The 20474-nt window shown below is 39.3% G+C and overlaps 2 protein-coding genes across 5 annotated transcripts in view; one reads left to right on the top strand and one right to left on the bottom strand.

The window, feature by feature from the left end:
* Positions 1-20474, bottom strand: part of LOC108719879 (disintegrin and metalloproteinase domain-containing protein 22-like) — a 134360-nt gene that overhangs the window by 35466 nt on the left and 78420 nt on the right. For 3 of the 4 annotated variants that reach the window (XM_018269138.2, XM_018269139.2, XM_041567444.1), the window contains exons 6-10: positions 19286-19349; positions 2666-2735; positions 1588-1658; positions 876-950; positions 408-479 (exon numbers count right to left, since the gene is read on the bottom strand). In XM_018269138.2, the coding sequence (XP_018124627.1) occupies positions 408-479; positions 876-950; positions 1588-1658; positions 2666-2735; positions 19286-19349 (352 nt within the window). Of the gene's footprint in view, positions 1-407; positions 480-875; positions 951-1587; positions 1659-2665; positions 2736-7306; positions 7583-19285; positions 19350-20474 lie in introns of those variants that run through there. The other variant, XM_041567445.1, reaches the window with a different exon arrangement.
* cldn12.S (claudin 12 S homeolog) lies at positions 7131-13629 on the top strand (the record flags this gene model as incomplete). Its single annotated transcript, NM_001095510.1, is given in 3 exon segments — positions 7131-7264; positions 12553-13368; positions 13423-13629. A coding segment is annotated over 1 exon segment (738 nt). The 3' UTR covers positions 13312-13368; positions 13423-13629.

Here is a 20474-nt window from a genome sequence, read left to right on the forward strand (position 1 = left end):
CATGCCCTGGCTACACAATTCAATGGCTATTAGGCAAGGCCTAAGGCATAGAGGAGGGGCAGACAATATTTGATTGACAGCTGAAATTTTTAAATGATCTTACAACAGCTATGAATGCTTTAATAAAAAATAGAAATTTGATTTCATGATTAATTTGAAAAGGACTTTTATTATACAGATTTTGTCTGGGTGACAGGTCCACTTTAAAAGTGCTTGTTCTATTGAGAAATAAGTTATATTATTAGCTTTAAGCTGCATACAGCACAAGCAGGTATACCAAAAGACATTACTTATTGTACCGCAGTTGCATTCGCCTTGGTCGAAATAGTACTTTGCCCACTGCAGTGCGGTAGGCAAGTGACCCCTAGTGTTTTCTTTGCACAGATATGAAAGTGGTTTATACTCACTAAATCTGCCATGTTCACGACGGATTTGGCATAGCTGTTTGTGTGACCAACTGATAAACGGTGCCTTTTGTACTGAAGGTGCACAAGAAGAAGAATTAAAATACATCGAGAAGGTTATATGATTACATTAACATAACATAATAATAACACGTATATATCGTATTTGGTACAAATAGAAATCAGAAAAACAAATTCACATATATTACCAGGATAATAGTCTATGTATTTCCAACTAAAATGAAAATATTTATATTAATCATATGGGTACATTCAGGCTACCAGTTGCCCCCAGCTCCCCCACCTGCCCTAGGTTCAACCCCCGGTGTTGCCCTTAAGGTAATAAACCACTGGGCTTACTGCTACACCTACTACAGAGATGGATGACAGGTATATGCACTCTACACTGTTATCTATAACTGTTATTAAAGGAAAGGACGCAAACTGCATTTCCAAGATAAAATACTGTACCATTAAATGGTCATTAACGATCATAAGTTCAACATATTTGGTCTCATCTTCGACATTGCGTGGATACCGCCGAGTCTGGAATCAGAAGAGCATAGAATTAAAAAAATAATGAACTAGTTTCTACATTCCACACCAGGGACCCCCAACCTTTTGAACCCTTGAGCAACATTCAGAAGAAAAGGGAGTTGGGGAGCAACACAAGCATGAAAAATGTTCTTGGGGTGCCAAATAAGTGCTGTGATTGCCCATTTAGTAGCCCCTGTGTGGATTGTCAACCTACATTGAGGCTCTGTTTTGGCAGTACACCTGGTTTTTATACAACCAAAACTTGCCTCCAAGCCTGGAATTCAAAATGAAGCACCTGCTTTGAGGCCACTGGGAGCAACATCCAAGGAGTTGGAGAGCAACATGTTGCTCACGAGCTACTGGTTGGGGATCACTGTTCTACACAATCCAGAATAGTGTCAGATAAAAGGTGATTATCTTCCATGTAAGCATATTAGCTATATGACTGTGATTACGATTGCTAGCGGTTACCAGATAAATAGCAAACTTTGCACCTTTTATTACAGTCTCCCCTATAGTCAATACAAGACACATTTTGCATTTAGCAACATCTCAAACGTTCTTGCAATCCCTTTTTTTTTCAGGTGATCTGTAACACCTGTAGCTAAGAAACTTACAGGTTAGTACTAGAAAGTGGGGCACTCACCTGCCTTTTTTTCCTTTGGCTTCTTGTTTGCTGGCTCAGCCTTACAGATGTGTTATTCAGTGACCAGAATTCTAAATGAGAAAAGGTTATATAGATTATACAGTAGCCACTGCAATGTTTTCTATATCTTGTTTGAAACATGTGCTAACATCTGATTGTGGATATATTATTTCTAGAGATACCCAACTGTGGCATGTCCTCTGCCAACCCAGTCTATAAAAGAAATGGGGTGCAGTCAGGGGTGGTACAGCCAAAGGTTACTGGAACTGACGTCATGGGTGGGGATGACTCTGCCACAATTAAGACCCACCACCCGCTCAAAACTTCTGAAGAAGTAATTTGTAGGACCAAACCTGCAGAACCTAATTACTTCTGATCTCTACTTAAAGGAGAACTATCACGAAAATGACATTTTTATATAAGCTTCAGCATACTGAAATAAGACTTTTTCTAAATATAATAGATTAAAAAGTCTGTACTGTTTCTGAAATAATCAAGTTTATGTTCATTATCCCTCTCTCAGTATCACCAGACATCATGTCTCTCTACATGCAGGATTTGTGCAAAAGGTAGTTATTTTGTTAGATTTTGTTTGTACTGGGATCAGTTATTTGAGTGAGCTCTAATTCATCTGCTAGGAAAGGGAGCCTATTAATTAGAATTGTGCTGGAAAATGCAAAGTAATTTTAAGAAGGAACAGCCACTTTTCCACTTGCATGGGGTGAATGTATGCCCTGGAACTTGTGTGTAATTCTAGGTTCTTCTAGTCATGGGATTCTAGCTCTGTATACAGGAAATGAGTGAAAAATAAAAATCATTATGAATCGTGCATACATGTCCCTTTAAACAAGGTGCTATGCAATATCTCGTCTATATAATCCATGTGACAGAAGCAGGTGAAACAGCTCTTCTGTACAACTCTGACTGTATATAAAGACAAGGTATGGGGGAGCCCTGGGTATTTAAAAAACACAATATGGTTGGGTAGGGAGCAGGGTTCCTATATGGTCCTGTTTATTTAGAAATTTCCTTTAAGAAACAACAATTTAAACTAGTGGGTAAAATGCCAGAAACTCACCAGACGGCAGCTCATCCAGAGGAAATTCAAGTACTTTTGATATATATACAGAATGGAACTGATAGTCCTCCTAGGAAACAAAAAAAGTTGAAAAATCAGTGGCTAAATTATTTACAAAACTGAATGCAACCATAAGGTGCACAATAGGGATTGAAATGCCTACATTTCTAAAAAATGAGTGGATCATAATCAGTTAATTACATGGGATTATCTAATATTTTTGGGACAGACACTAAGCTAAAGCTTACCTGTTACCCATCTCGCTGTGTCAGGATCTTTGGGCAGCAAACAGTTGTTGGGGATGCTGGGAACTGTAGTTCTGCAGCAGCTGTCTGTGTAGGGGTGGTATTTACCCATAGCAACTGTGCTTGTAATAGTATTACTGCAGCTGGCCAATAAGTACCCACAGCTGAATGGCTGCTATAGGTTAGTATCCCACAATAATATTACATTCATTATATGAATATCCCTCTTCCCCTGAGAGCTGCAGTGGAAGGTAATCAAATTCATGTTTGACTTGGTTTATTGTAACCTGAGTCATCATCATATGGGAAGATGTTTATCATATTGCCTGTGCTCTGTGCCAGTCGTTCAGTACCTCATATGCTTGCCCTACTTATCAAGCCAAGATTATTCTTATACTCACTGCCACCCATTCTTTTAGAAGCCTTGAAAAGCCAAATGTGCCTTTGTTTTAATGCAGCCATAACGAGCTCAGGGCTCATTGAGTAATGGAGTATGTTTGGAGCTTATGCTCATGTGTTCATACATGGTTTTATTTGTTGGATATATTCAGCATCGAACTGGAGGGGCCCGTGGATGCTGCCTTGGGGGTGCGATTTATCCCTGCTACCATGCATTGATTTGAATAAGAGACTGGAATATGAATAGGAGAGGGTCTGGATAGAAAGATAAGTAATGAAAAGTAAAAATAACAATACAATCATAGCCTCGCAGAGCATTTTTTGCCTGCTGGGGTCAGTGACCCCCATTTGAAAACATGAAAGAGTCTGAAGAGGAAAGCAAATAATTAAAAAAAATAAAACAAATAAAAACCAAGTGAAAAGTTGCTTAGGGTTAGGTAATTCTATAACATACTAAACATTAAACTAAAGGTGAACCAGCTGCTTAAAAAGAGTATTCTGCGATCTGAGTAGATTTCCACAAGGTGTATGCTGTTCCTTTAGTGCAATGGCACACGGGATGTTTTGTCGGCCACGGTAAATCTGTGCTAGGGCAGAAACAAATGTCATGTTTATAGTTGGTGGCAGAAAAGACAAACTTCAAGAAAGAGGTTATTGTCCCGTGTTTAAATATCCACAAAATGTGTGCCTCCAGATTATTATCCTTTATTTATATAGCACCAACATTTTCTGCAGCACTTTATAGAGATTATACATCATTCCCATCAGTCTCTGGCAAGTGGAGCTTACTATCTAAGGTCCCTATCACATTCCGTCACAGTAGGGTCAACTTTACCGTGAGCCAATTAACCTGCCTGCATGTTTTATATTGACGATATCTTTGCAATTTGGATGGGGCAACATTCTGACTTGGTGAAATTTGTAGATAGGTTGAATAAATGCACTCCATTCATCAGATTCATGATGCATTGTGACAGTGTGAGTATTCCTTATTTGGATGTGATGGTAAAGAGAGTTTTGGAAGGATATTTGGTGATGGATTAGTATGTCAAAAAAACAATAGAAATACTCCTTTACGTTATGATTCTCTCCACCCACCACATACTGTACAAAGAAATCGTTACCACTTTCGCTATTGTTTAGGGTGAAGCGCATAGTGAAAGATGAAGAACAGCAGATAGAAAGAATAGAGTAAATGAAGGAAATATTTAAGGATAGGGAATATCAAGCTAAGGTGCTAGAAAGGGCAGGAATTGATGTGGTGAAAAATGAGACACACATAAAGAAGAAACAAAATGCAAAAAGAATTCCCTTTGTAAGTAAATTCAACGTGTTAAAGGAAAACTATACCCCCAAAATGAATATTTGAGCAACAGATAGTTTATATCAAATTAAGTGGCATAATAAAGAATCTTGTCATACCGATATATATAAGTAAATATTGCCCTTTTACATCTCTTGCCTTGAACCACCATTTCGTGATGGTCTGTGTGCTGCCTCAGAGATCACCTGACCAGAAATACTACAACTCTAACTGTAACAGGAAGAAGTATGGATGCAAAAGACAGAACTCTGTCTGTTAATTGGCTCATGTGACCTAACAAGTATGGTTTGTTTGGCATGTTTGTGTGCACTGTAAATCATACGATCCCAGGGGGCTGCCCTTATTTTTTAAAATGGCAATTTTCTATTTATGATTACCCAATGGGACATGCTACGAAAAAAGGATATTATTATGAAAATGGTTTATTTACATGAAACAGGGTTTTACATATGAGCTGTTTTAAGCAATATCTTTTTATAGAGACCTACATTGTTTGAGGGGTATAGATTTCCTTTAAGCAGAGAAATTTCTAAAATACAGTACTGGGAAAAGACTGGGGACTCCTAGCGAGGAATTTCCCAGAAAATAATACATTTAAAGTTCCACCTGTCATGTCACATACAAAAGCAGATACAATTGGAAGTACGTTGGTACGGTCAGATTTGGGTCCCACAACTAATTCGGTGCAAACTACTTTGAAACCATGTAAAAATGTGGCATTCTCTTGTTGTGTCATTGTGGGAATGTATTGAAGGGTGCATGGGTGTATCACCCATTAAAGGGCACCCGTATTCCAATTAATGGCTTCTACACATGAATATCCACATATGTAATGTACAGCATCAAATGCCCGTGTGGAAAAATGTAGGTGGGAAAAAACATTCGAAGCGCAAAGGACAGGATAACAGAACACAAGTCAGCTATTAGGAACAAATTAAACCAACCAGTTGCCAAGCATTTTAATGAAAGTGGCCACACCATTAGTCAACTGCGTTTTCAGATTTTGGATTCTGTACCAAAAAAGAGACGTGGTGGGAACCATGATGAAGAATTGTAGCAGAGACAGGCACAATGAATACGAAGATTGAGAACTATGTCCCCCCAGGGTCTTAATCATGAATATGATCTAAATATGTTTTATTTAAATAGTTTTTAATTGTACATAGATCTTATGTTTCATAGGTTGTCATAGGAACAAATTGCAATTTATCTACAGGACTATGTTGTATATTCTGTTTGGACATTTGGATATCTGGATGAGTGGCTACTTTATGTTGCTATATGGATACAATTGTAACACTTGGGGGCAAATTTACTTACTTCCGATATTGCGTCAGCGACGGCTTCACTGACATCGCAACACTTCGCCAGTCATGGATTCTCCAGGACAGCGCTAATTCACGAAAATCCGAAGTTGTGCACAGGGTACCGAACGCTTGCTAAGTTGCCCTAGCGAAAATACGTTCAGCAGTTCGAAGTTACGCTAGCGTTCGCAAATTTGCATACGGCGTAGTTAAAGTGCAATGGCCGTATATGCTGCAGCATATATGGCCACATGTGCCCACAGTATAGTTTAGGAGCCATATGTTATCAAATGTAGGGGGGAAGGAGGGTACCCCAAAAAATGTTTTCGATCTTTTTCAGCCTATCACCCTGTAAAAAGGAAAAGATGCCCGCGTTTTTTGGGATTTTGAAAAAATTTCAACTTTTTTTGGACCAAGTCCTATCTACTCTATTGCACTTCGCCTGGTCTGAGGTGGCGAAGCCAAGTCTGGCGCAAGAGGTAACGTTCAGGAAAATCCGAATCTTAGTGAATTAGCGTAGTTACATCCATTCGCCAGTGCGAAAATTCCCCTGGCGTTAGAATGCGAAGTAACGCTAGTCTATCGCCTTCGCTAGCTAATTTACGCCAGCGCCCGTTAGTAAATCGGGGAAGTGGCAAAATGACGTTAGCCACTTCACCCTTTTAGTATATTTGCCCCTTGGACTTTAAATGAATGTAACATTTTATCTGATGACTCAAGGGGGCAGTGTTCCCCATGGTATTTAAGATCAAGTGATATATGGTGTTTTTATTCTTGATAAAGAGTGGGGAGCCGCTCCAAACGTTGCATCTTTGTACTTGCTGCCCTGACATGTGACCATTCAAGGCATTTTAAAGGAAAATAAATTTTGGAGTGCTGTCCTTTGACAAGATTTATGTTTTTGAAGTGTGAAGGAAATTAGAGTACCTGGAGGAATACCACTACTTTACATTTGTAATTCACTGAAAATATATATAATATTAACAATTGTTCCAATAGCAATAGATTGTAAAAAGTCCAGATAGGCAGCGTGGCGCTCACTGTTGCAGTTCTACATGATCATCAAAAGAAATCGAATGATTCCAGTCGGATCATTCCCAGAGAACGGCCTAGCCTCACACACACAATAGATAATTAGAACATAAACTCGATTTCCCTAAACAAGTGCTGGAGTACGATGCATTGTGGGAGACGTGGTTTCCGGAACAATATTAGCTGCATGAGAAAAGGCGGGTGAAACTACAATCCCCGGCATGCTTTGCTTTGGCAAAGCCGCGCATGATCAGAGCGCTGTGTGGGAGTCCGAGTGATTGTTCCTTGCTTGCTGGTAGGTTGTTTATTCTTTTCTTGCATTTTTATCTTTGCTTACCTGTGTCCTTAGCGTAAACAAATCCCTAGCGATTAAGCTGCGTGCATTTGCGCTTTCGCCTTTAGTGCGGCCCGCGGAAAGCGCGTCGAGCCCACGCCAGGCAGCTACACGTTCAGTCGCATTCTGGAGGCGCATACTTTGTTACAGCTAAGCGTTTGCTGCCTGGCACTTCTATATGCTCTATACACGGCTATTTCAGTACATTGTTAAGACATGCCCACTCTCCAGCCCTTATTGCACCAGCTAAATACCCCCAGGGCTGCTGGAAGTTGCAGCACAACAACTGCTGCCCCCACTCACTGGTTAATAAGTAATTTATACAATGTCACATTCTCTGGGCTTCCTCCAAAGCCTCCTGCGATTTGCTGTAACTGGGGCACTGTTATTAATCCTGCTAATATCCCTGTCCTCATTCCTATACAACACTCTTTCTGGCTCAGTATTTTTATTATATAAAACAATCCAAAAGTCACTTGATACTGTTATATATTTTGTCTTGTATGTTAATATGCTCTTTAAACATTATTAAAGGGATACTGTCATGGGAAAACATGTTTTTTTCAAAATTAATCAGTTAATAGTGCTGCTCCAGCAGAATTCTGCACTGAAATCCATTTCTCAAAAGAGCAAACAGATTTTTTTATATTTAATTTTGCAATCTGACATGGTGCTAGACATATTGTCAATTTCCCAGCTGCCCCCAGTCATGTGACTTGTGCTCTGATAAACTTCAATGGAGTGATATCACCTCCCTCCCACCACCCCAGCAGCCTAACAACAGAACAACGGGAAGGTAACCAGATAGGAGCTCCCTAAAGCTGGCCATAGATGTTGAGATTTTTAAAAGATCCGATCCTCTTTGTGAGACCACGATTTTCTCGGAAGATTGTATGAATTGACCATCAACTAAAAAGACCAATTTGCCAGGAAAACAAAGGGGAGCTGCCTGCTTGGCCCTGCAAACATAGATAGATTGCACTGGGACCGACAAAGATTTTTTTGACCTGGCCGATCAGATATCGGCCGAAAAATCGTAAGATGTACGATCGTTCGAATCCCACTAACCGCACGATAATTTCGAAGGATTGGTCGGACTTCCCTAAAATCGGTCGTTCGGCAAGAAGAATCGTCGCGTCTATGGGGAGCTTAACACAAGATAGCTTCCCGGAAGATCTAAGAACAGCACTTAATAGTAAAAGCCAAGTCCCACTGTGACTGCTTCAGTTACATAAAGTAGTAGAAATAACAGCCTGCCAGAAAGTAGTTCCACCGTGCAGGCACAAGTCACATGACTGAGGCACCTGGGAAACTGACAATATGTCTAGCCCCATGTCAGATTTCAAAATTGAATATAATAAAATCTGTTTGCTCTTTTGAGAAATGGGATTTCAGTGCAGAATTCTGCTGGAGCAGCACTATTAACTGATGCTTTTTGGAAAAAACATGTTTCAGTGTCCCTTTAAAGGTTCCTCTTCTGGGACACAAAGAGGTTTGGGGTAATTTAGAGACTATTGATTTGTATAAAAAAAACAACACGTGGCAGGCTCCCCACCCTTGTACTTTTATCTGCCCTTCGAATAAACAAATAGTGGCCATGAGCTCCACTGTCCACTGACTAACACATCTAATCTAACTTGTTGTCATTGGCAGTCAAGGGCAAAGACACAGGCAGATTCGGGGAAATTAGTCACCTGGCGACTGATCTCTTCTTCGGGGCAACTAATCTCCCCGAACTGCCTCCTGCCAGCTAAAATATAAATCGCGGCGTGATGGTACTCGGAGAGATTCGTTTTCCAAAGTCGCCAGGCGAACTGCCAAATTGTTTAAAGAGTTAAAACTGGAAAACAGGACGGGACAAAGGTACTTTAGGTGGATTAAACTTTTTTTTTAATGGCTTCCAGCAATATTAAGGCTAGAGCCATACAGGGTAAAAATAAGCCCTACCGCAGGCAGTAGCCACTTTAAATGGGCTTGTCATGAAGTTCAGCAGACTTTGGCTCAAAATGCAGAGATGCGGTTCTTCTCCAAAAACCACTAAGTCTCTTCCCAGCATGCCTGGACTGGCAATCTGTGGGTTCTGGCAAATGCCAGAGGGGCTGCTATAAGTTATCAAGAAGAAAACCGGCACTCAGAGCTCAATGCATGCGGGCAAAGCCCTGCGTGTTTATTGCTACGTTACGTTTCGGGGGTGTGCCCGTTCGTCAGAACTTGGGCTGCTATAAGTTGCCATAGAAAATCAGTATTTTCTGGGCTTGTGGCTGGTTGGAAAAACTCCAAACTACAAAAACTAAGACCTGCAGAAGTTGTATATAAGTCAATGGGAGAGGGCCCTATCCTATTTGGAAGTTTCTGTGGTCTGTGCTGGATTTAGCCTGAAAATCTGAAGATTTCTGGCTTTACAGGCAAAAATCCAAAAAATTCATATGATTCTAATTTTCGCTTAATTTTATCCTTGATCCGATGCAAATAAGGTCAAATAGTGGATTCTAGTTTGGTCGGACTTCTTTTATTTAAATACTCAGATAAATTCGGATTTTGGTAAATAAGGCCCTTAACAGAAAATGCATCATATTTAGTGAAGGGCAAATCTGACCCAGTTTAACCAAAAATTTGTCTATGGCCAACAAAATCTTTTTTGCTGCATGACAAATTGAGCAATAAACTTTTTCACCCATTAGAGTCTATGGGGGTCATTTTTGCGGAGAAACTTGGCAAAATATTTATGATTTGCAAAGTACTGTAGAAGAAAAAAAGACATGCCCATGAAGTCCAACCTTTTAAACAAGCAAATTCTACCTTACTGGGAGTAACTCAGACTTGTAAAACAACAAGTATCAACATGTTCTGAATAAGAAACCTTCCCTAATATATAGGAGAGTGACCAGCAAGCACATACTTGAATAAGTGATGGATAACTTGCAGGCAAACTAAATAGAAGAGCTGCTGGGCTTTGCATATTCAGTCTAATTTTAAGTTGAGCCCATTAATCCCTTTCTGTGAATGTCGGCTATTTGTCGAGACTACTTTCACATGAGTAAATGCCCTGCAAGTTTCACTTCCCGTATCAGTGGGGACTTGTATATTCGGCACTTAGGTGTATAGTGGTTAATTATAAGGCTGGATTTGGGAAGGTTAACCAGCGCTGTACACACCCAGCATTTGGGAGGAGAAGAAACTGCCAGGCAAGTAAATAATATTTAAGGAGATATTATTATGAACTTCCCTACCCTCTAATTACTGTGTTAAAAAAAACAAACAAACGTGTTTTATTTATTTTTAAGGAGAAGGAAAGGCCTGTTTACTTGGGGTTGCCAAAAGATAGTTATTATATGTACTTACATCACACCCTGGGCCGGTGCTCCTATCAGGAGGTTCTTCCAGTGAGCACCATGAAGCGATGGGCTTTCTTCAAATTTCCCAGGGAAGACACATGCGCAGTAGAATGAAATAACCGACTTCTTCGTTAAAGTTCAGCTTGCTGCGCATGTGCACCCTCGAGAAGAAAGAAGAAGCCGATTGCTCCGTGGTGCTCACTGGAAGAATCCTGGGCCGGTGCAGTTTTCTCCTGACAGGAGCACAGGCTCAGAGTGTCAGGTAAGTAGATACAATCACTTGGGGTGCCTAATTTTTGGCACCCCAAGTAAATACAGCATTTCCTTCTCCTTTAAGTGTAGTTTTTTTTTCAAAGCTTTAATTACTGTTGTGTTTTTAAAGTTTGTTCACCTTTGAATTCATTTTTAGTATGATGTAGAGAGGGATATTCTGAGACAATTTGCAATTGGTTTCAATTTTTTAATATTTGTCGTTTTTATTTAGCTTTTTATTCAGCAGCTCTCCAGATTGCAATTTCAGCAGTCTGGTTGCTAGGGCCCGAATTACTCTAGCAAACATGGATTGATTTGAACAAGATGCTGGAATATGAATGGGAGAGGCCTGAATAGAAAGATGAGTAATAGAAAAGTAGCAAGAACAGTCTGTTGCAGGGGCACTTCCTCAACTGAATTGGCAGTCAGAAAGAGGCCATAATGAATAAAATGGTGATTCAATTGCTTGCTGAGACCTGAGCCCATATAACACATTAGCAATGTCTTTTACATTTTGATTTTTCTTTATAAACAGGTGGTTCACCTTTAAGTTAACTTATTATATTTACAATGTCCTATTCCTAGCAACTTTGCAATTTAGGGATGGGAAATCGTGTGACTTTTTGTCACAAAATAAAGAAGTAAAAAATGTTTTCCCCTTCCTACCCCTAATTTGCATATGCAAATTCGGATTCGGCCGAATCTTTTGCGATGGGTCGGCCGAATCCAAAATAGTGGATTCGGTGCATCCCTTATTCATAGGACATTCCATGAAAAATATGATTGATGTTAGGCCCACAAAGATCACAAACAGTTGAATGTTGTTGGCATTTGCTGGCTTAGTGAATAATATATACGTGGGTGTAATCTGCAGCAGATATATTGGTGTTCTTTCCTCCCACGTGGCCTTCACTTACAGCTCATACTATGTTTCATTCAGGGATAAGGGGAAATATGTTGTACATTGTGGAAAGGGATTCTTTAATGATTTTTATGATGTAGTTTTTATTTCTAAATTACACTTACACTGCAGATAATCCACTCTACAATATAAAATTTAATTCCTGAGCCAGCAAGTGTATTTTTTTTTTTAGTTGTAATATTGGTGTGTAGGCAATCTCGGGTAATTTTGTCTGGTCATGTGCTTTCATAAAGAGCCAGCACTTTAAATGGAACTGCTTTCTGGCAGGCTGTTGTTTCTCCTACTCAATGTAACTGAATGTGTTGCAGTGGGACCTGGATTTTACTATTGAGTGTTCTTCTTAGATTTACCAGGGAGCTGTTATCTTGTATTAGGGAGCTGCTATCTGGTTACCTTCCCGTTGTTAGGCTGCTGGGGGGAAGGGAGGGGGTGATATCATGCCAGCTTGCAGTACAGCAGTAAAGAGTGACTGAAGTTTATCAGAGCACAAAGTCACATGACTTGGGGCAGCTGGGAAACTGACAATATGCCCCATGTCAGATTTCAAAATGAAATATAAAGAAATCTGTTTGCTCTTTTGAGAAACTGATTTCAATGAAGAATTCTGCTGGAGCAGCACTATTAACTGATGCATTTTGAAAGAAAAAAATGTCAGTATCCTTTTAAAGTTATTTAAAGTATATTTGTGAAAATATGAAAAAGGCATCGTTTTAACATTGTCCCTTTTTTTTTCTTGGCAGCCACAGTTTTCAGGGACCATAATGGGCTGTCAGGAAGTGCATGCAGTGACCTTATTCGCCTTTGTATGCGGGACGGCCTCCATCTCCGGCCTCTTTGCTGCCACTCTGCTGCCTCAGTGGAGGCAAATGAAACTCTACACTTACAACCGGAATGAGAAAAACCTGACTGTCAGCATTGGGCTGTGGGTGAAATGCACGCGCTTGGAGTGGAGCAGGGATTGCATGATGTATGATATGGAGTGGTACGCAAGCGTGGATCAGCTGGACATACGTGTTCTGCAATTCGCTCTGCCCTTCAGCATCCTGATTGCTGCCTCCGCACTCATACTGTGCCTGACTGGAATCTGTAACACGACCTTTAGCTCAAGTGTGCCAAACCTAAAGCTGGTCAAATGTCTTGTTAACAGTTCTGGGTGCCATCTTGTGGCAGGGCTGTTATATATACTAGCGGGCATCATGAGCATTATGCCCTCCATCTGGTCTGTGTTTTACAATGGTGTTCTAAATGTCAAGTATGGGCCCTACTTCACTTACGATATTGCTGTTTTTGTGGCTATTGGCAGTTCCGGGGGCATGTTCTTCACTGCTCTCCTACTGTTTCTGTGGTATTGTGCCTGCAAATCTCTGCCCTCTCCATTCTGGCAGCCCCTGTATTCTCACGTTCCTAGTATGCACAGCTACGTGCCCCCGTCCTACCAGTCCCGCTCCCGCATGTCCGCCATTGAGATAGACATTCCTGTTGTTACACACACTGCCTAACATATGCGTGGCATGCTTGTTCTTATGGACATTCATAGTACATCTCATTTTATGTTTATATATATATATATATATATATATATATATATATATATATATATATATATATATATATATATATTTTGTCTATTTTAATGTACTTTCCTTCATTTGGCCTCCACTTCTATTTTCTTATGTGCAACCTGCTAAGGTAGTACTTGCATTACACTAGGGGGCACTTTTATCAAGGGTCGAATTGAAAATTCAAATTTTAAGAGTTTTTCTTTTATGGTCAAAACTGTCATTCGACCAGGGAGTTATTCAAATGTAAAAAAAAAACAATTTTCAGATTTTTCATACTCTGGCCCTTTAAGAACTCAAATTCGACTATTCGCCACCTAAAATCTGCCGAATTGTTGTTTAAAGCTGGCCATAGATGTTGAGATTTTTAAAAGATCCGATCCTCATCGTGAGACCACGATTTTCTCGGAACGATCGTACAAATTTACCATCAACTAAAAAGACCAATTTGCCAGGAAAACAAAGGGGAGCTGCCTGCTTGGCCCTGCAAACATAGATAGATTGCACTGGGACCGACAAAGATTTTTTGACCTGGCCGATCAATTTCCTGACAGATGTCGGCTGAAAAATCGTAAGATCATTCGAATCCCACTAACCGCACGTTAATTTCGAAGGATTGTCGGACTTCCCTAAAATTGGTCGTTCGGCAAGAAGAATCGTCGCGTCTATGGGGAGCTTTAGACAATGGGAGAGGTCCAGGGATCAATTTTAAGTTGTCTGCAGCCTTCCTGACATTCGAGTTTTTTCTCTGAATCGAGTTTTTAAAATTTGAATCAAAGTCGATTTGAGTCCATTACATTCATCCAAGTTGAAAAAAATAGATTTTGTTTCGAGTAGTCAAGGAAATTGTCAGGAGAAAGAAAGAGGCTTCTGGGGCAAAATAATAATTTACCTGTATTTGTAGAAATTGTAACACTATCCTAAAGCACCACGTTACTTTTTGTAGTGTAAGTTTGTAAAGAGCGACAGTATGTATATTTATTAACAAGAATGTGTTCCTTCCCTGAGGTTTCAAAAGCCGATTTCTTTTTGTATTTGCCTTCAATTTTGCTTCAGCTACAAATATGAAATGTTAAAGGAGAGAGGATGATGGGAATTGTAGTTCATAACTGATGTAGGATTAACATCTAATAGCAGCTGTTGTGTAGTTTATGATATGACATTTGTTTACATAAGTAAGAGTAAATCGCTGGCATTTTGTTTAGTACGGATATCTCAAATCAAGTGCATTCCTATGAAATGTCTCCTTTTATATTTGGGTTGTATATTTTGTTCCAGTACGGTATATTGAGCAAAACTGCTGCTAACTGAATTGTGTAATGCACTGTAGACATTGTCTGCCATGAAATTGTGTGCTTATAACATGCATTAAAGGGAAACTATTTTTTGGAGAAAAATCTGATTGTTTGTGACTGTAATACTATTATAGAAGAGTTCTAGGGTCACTCCCCCAAATATGCATCACACTAACCTGATCCTGTATAGGCTGTAAGATTTTATACTATACGATACTGTGGTGTGTTCATATTTTATATAGAATATAACAACTGTAAATACTTAACAGCACTGCAGTAAATTCTATAATGCTGTTTGGTAGTGATGGGCAAATTTCTCGCATTTCAATTCGCCGGAAAATTAGTGAAACTCGAATTTTGACACTCGCGTCAATATTGACGCCGGCATTAAAGTCAATGGGTGTCCGAATAGTGTTGATGCGCAACGGTTTTGAGGCGAGCGACTTTTCTGACACGTGACAACTTTATTTGACACCAGCGAACTTTTGCGGGAGTTCTTTGAATTAATTCGCCGGCGGTGAAACACAGAAATTCGCCTTGAAGTAGCGCCTGGCAAATTTATTTGCCTATCACTACTGGTAAATCAGGTATTCTTCCCCATGAAAGTGTGTTTCACTTAGAATACACATTTTGCAGGTTACCTTTTTTTTTTTTATCTTTTTTTTAAATCAATATTTTTAGTCTACAGAACATTCCTTCTTTGTGTACTCTTTATTTACATATCAGTAGGAGCTGCCATGTGCCTTGCTTTGACCAGGGATTTTTCATAGATATCAATAGAGCATTGATAATTAGTTATGGGTACACTGTATTACTTATTGGAAGATAAAGATATGTTTTGTCCCCTAAGCCTAATCACTAGAGACTGCAATTTTGTTTTTTGTAAATATATATATATATATATATATATATATATATATATATATATATATATATATATATATATATATATATATATATATATATATATATATATATAATTATTTTTTTTTTTTTTTTTTTTTTTTTGCTGTTTTGGTGTCATTATGTGTCCGTACCACTTTCAGAGCATATCCTAAGTCTTTCTCATGTGACTGTATTTACACTGTTTTTGGTCTGTTTCTTCTCTGGATGCAGTCACCATGGTGGACTTAGGGGTCCGGAGCATTAAATAAACAGGATTTCCATTGTAAAGGTATGGGATCCGTTATCCGGAAACCCATTATCCAGAAAGCTCAGAATTACAGAATGGTCATCTCCCATAGACTCCATTATAATCAAATAATCCAAATTTGTAAAAAATGATTTTCTTTTTCTCTGTAATAATAAAATAGTACTGTTATGGGATCCGTTATCCTGAAACACGTTATCCAAAAAGCTCCAAATTAAGGAAAGACTGTCTCCCATAGACTCCATTATAATCAAATGATCCAGATTTTTAAAAATGATTTCTTTTTTCTCTGTAATAATAAAACGGTGCCTTGTACTGATATAATTAATCCTTTTCGGAAGCAGAACCAGCCTGGGTTGGGTTTATTTAATCTTTACGTGATTTTCTTCGGTATGAATATCCAAATTACAGAAAGATCCATTATCCGGAAAGCCCCAGGTCCTGAGCATTCTGGATAACAGGTCTCATACCTGTACCTTGTACTTGTTCCAAACTAAGATATAATTAATCCTTATTGGAAGCAAAATCAGCCTACTGGGTTTATTTAATGTTTATATGACTCTCTAATAGACTAGATCCATTATCTGGAAAACCCCAGGTCCCAAGCATTCTGGATAACAGGTCCCATAACTATATTGTTGTTTGCCTCCCCCTCTACACCACTGCTGGCTTCTGTAGAGAAGAGTGTCAAAGTCCAACACAAACAAGACATGAGGTTTGGGGTACATGATAAAACAAGATACTTCTTTCCCAAAACACTGCAGAAGAACTGTATGTATGATGTATAGCTCTCTCTGCTGCACATGACTGACTCTCGCTGCTTTTGGTATTGATGTATATTTGTGCGCTTATTGCAACAGTGTGAATCCATGTCTGTGGAATTGATGGGCTCAGTATGTAATTATTACTGTTACTGGCACATGCTCAATAAAAAGCTTAATACTGTACATACTAGATCTCATGCTTTACCTTATTAAGTGTCACTAAGTGGTTACTATTAAAGGAATTGTTCAGTGTAAAAATAAAAACTGGGTAAATAGATAGGCTGTGCAAAATAAAAAAACTTTTCTAATATATTTAGTTAGCCAAAAATGTAATGTATAAAGGCTGGAGCAACTGTATGTGTGTAACATAATAGCCAGAACTTAGCTTCTTAGCCATAGCTTGATAAAGGGCTGGAATAGCCCGAAACGTCGCTCTGCTAATGGCATAAATAAATAACCTTTGATTCACACATCGGAGTGCTGCTGGAATTATTGTTTTTCGTTGGAATTTCTCCTCGGGCAGAGAGGAATACAGCTGTGCACCCGACGCTGCAAAAGGCGATCCTGTGTGAGTGTGGCACCTTACTGAATTGATTTGAATAATAGCCAGAACACTACTTCCTGCTTTGCAGCTCTCTTGGTTTCCACCGATTGGTTACCAGGCAGTAACCAATCACTGACTTAAGGGGGGGGCACATTGGTCATAACTGTTGAGGATCAATTGCAAATTCACTGAACAATTATGTCCCATGTAGCCCCCCTTAAAGGACAAGGAAAGGCAAAAAAATACAATCCCATTTTTACTTTCTTTAATGAAAAAGAAACCTATCTCCAGTATACTTTAATTAAAAAATGTGTATCGTTTTTATAAGAAACCTGACTGTATGCAGTGAAATTCTCCCTTCATTTACTGCTGTGGTTAGAAATTGTCAGATGGTCCCTAACTGCTGAGCAGGGAAACAATACTTATGAACAGCAGGGGGAGCCCCCGCCTTACTTCCCAGCCATGCAGAATTCAAGCAGCTTTGTTTATGACGATCCCTAAGCAGCCCAGACCACACTGAGCATGTGCACTTTGTCAGTCTTGCAAAAATGTTTAACAAGTTACAAGATGGTGACCCCCTGTGGCCAACTTTGAAAGCATAAATCATTTGTTTGATTAGGCTTGTGGTGCAGTAAGTTCATGTTTATATTTAGTATACAAAATACACCATTTCTAGCCTTATTCTATTTTAGACTTTCCTTGTCCTTTAAAGTCACTGACTAACTCAGCGTTAGAGAGCTGAAAAGCATGTAGTAGTGGCTATTATGTTACACATCCAGTCACTCCAGCCTTTATACGTTATATTTTTGTCTAACTATATTAGAAACATTTTTTATTTTGCCCAGCCTATTAATTTACCTAGTTTTTATTTTTACACTGAACTGTTCCTTCAATAATGCCAAAAATAATCCTACATTTAAAATATATAAGGCCAGCTAGGCATGTAACTCCATTTCAATGACATATAGCACTCTTATGCTTACTTTTCTAAGGAAACGTTAACTTCTATTTTCAGTGTGGGTCCTATAAAAGTGAAGGGAAAGGTGGAGTTCGGAGTGAAGTGTCACAACTGTGTGCTTTCATATGTATAAGTCGCCATGTGCTCTTTACAATAATATAATTACAGAATAAATACAGTACAAACGGAAGCTACAGGGTCACTGGTGCTTGGTGTATACTAGTAAATATAGAATTTCTGAGCATACTATAAAAAGCATTGGATCATTATACAGCAGGAAAAGCATAGAGCTGGCATCATGCTGACTGGCACACATAGGCAAACAAAGGGGAAGGGCCGCACTAGCTCACCGCTCTCCCCTCTAATCAGGTGCACAGTCAGACAGTGACCCCACTGTGTATACGACAAGACATTCGACGGCAGACGGCACTTCTGAAAAAAGAGGGTTTATTGGAAATCCTGCTGGAATACACCTAACGCGTTTCGGGAGTTATCCCTTAATCATAGGTTAACCTATGTCTTGTCGACTGGCACACATACACTTGTTTCAGAAAAAAATTTTTGCACTGAAGTGGCACCAGCAAACTGGTTATAGGGGTCAGCGACCCCCTCTATGAGCAGGTGTCCCTCTCCCAACAGGATTAGTGGTGTGGAAAACTCTGAGGTTAATATTTGTTTACGCTTAAATTTTATACTAATGGGTGTATATTGGGAATATATTCAAAATTGTAAATTCTTTCTACAGAGGCCAATTTGTCTAAAGAGGAATGTCCTTTTTAACATTAAGGATGCACTGAATCCTGAATTCGGTCGAATCTGCACTTTTTTCAGCAGGATTAGGCCTGGTCGAACTGAATTCAAATCCTGAATCATATATGATCTAGTAACTTTATCCTTCCCACAGCACATGCTGCTCCATGTCACCCCGATTAGCCATGTCGATAAAATTGACATAAATTTTAAAAGTATTCATGTTAGCCAACACATATAATCCAGCGACAGAACACTACTAGCCAACCGGTGGCTTTGCAGCCTTTGCTGTAGATTCTAGCATCTAAATCCAGCCACTAACAGGCCACAGTATATTACAGTTCAGCAATAGCTGGATATGGCAGTTTGGCTCTTCTTGCTATAGACTTGCTTCTGCGTGGTAGAGACCCATTGGGCTGGTGCATAATCAATTAAACCGACCCCCTCACTTACATTTGGGTTGTACTTCTCTCCTGGTTCAATAAGATACGTATGGTTTCCGTCACAGAATATCCCACTGTAAAAATAAAAACATTTAAATTTATATAAAGGCCAGATTGAAGGAAAAATCAAGACTGCAGAAATGGCCACTATGAACAAATGAAGTAAAAATCGTTACAATTGGGTTAATGTACTTCTAAAGGGATGCTTGCACTTTTATTCATTTACTGACTTAGATATGATAACCCTACAAGTGAATGAAGTTACATTCTGCTTATGACACTGTGTGGGACATGTCATGAAAACTAAAGTTTGACGTTCTAAGAATTGGCTGGCGATATGCAGGACTGTATTTTCCTGTGCTTAGGGCGGCAGTTTTAGGGGTCAGCCCTCAAGTGCCTATATTGTTAACAAAAAACGCATTCAAGGAATTGTTCAGTATAAAAATAAAAACTGGGTAAATAGATAAGCTGTGCAAAATAAAAAATGTTTTCAATATAGTTAGTTAGCCAAAAATGTAATGTATAAAGGCTGGAGTGTCTGGATGTGTAAAATAATAGCCAGAACACTACTTCCTGCTTTGCAGCTCTCTTGGTTTCCACTGATTGGTTACCAGGCAGTAACCAATCAGTGACGTTAGGAGAGCACATGGGTCATAACGATTTTCTTTTGAATCTGAGCTGCATGCTGAGGATCAATTGCAAACTCACTGAATAGTTATGTCCCATGTGGCCCCCCTTAGTCACTAAAAAACAGGAAGTAGTGTTCTGGCTATTATGTTAGACATCCAGTCACTCCAGCCTTTATACATTATATTTTTGCCTAACTAACTATATTAGAAACATTTTTTATTTTGCCCAGTCTATCTATTTACCCAATTTTTATGTTTACACCGAACTGTTCCTTTAAAATAAATTCACTATGCTGCCACTGCATACTTGCAACCTAATCTGGCAGTGGAGTTGGCCAAATGATAGTCTTCCCTATTGAGTTGGGTCACATACTGCTCAGAAAAGAAAGAAAATCCAGCTAAGCAAGGGCTGCATCAGGCTGGGCATATATTCCTTTCTCCTGACCACAATGCACAGGCCCCTGTATGATCCCATCATTGGTCTACAGTCCTAATGAATTTATCAGCCCAATCTGACCCACCATTAGAGTGGTCACATCAGCCAAATATCACCTGAACTTTGCTACCTGT

Source organism: Xenopus laevis, chromosome 6S, assembly GCF_017654675.1.
Source record: "Xenopus laevis strain J_2021 chromosome 6S, Xenopus_laevis_v10.1, whole genome shotgun sequence".
Lineage (NCBI taxonomy): Eukaryota > Metazoa > Chordata > Amphibia > Anura > Pipidae > Xenopus > Xenopus laevis.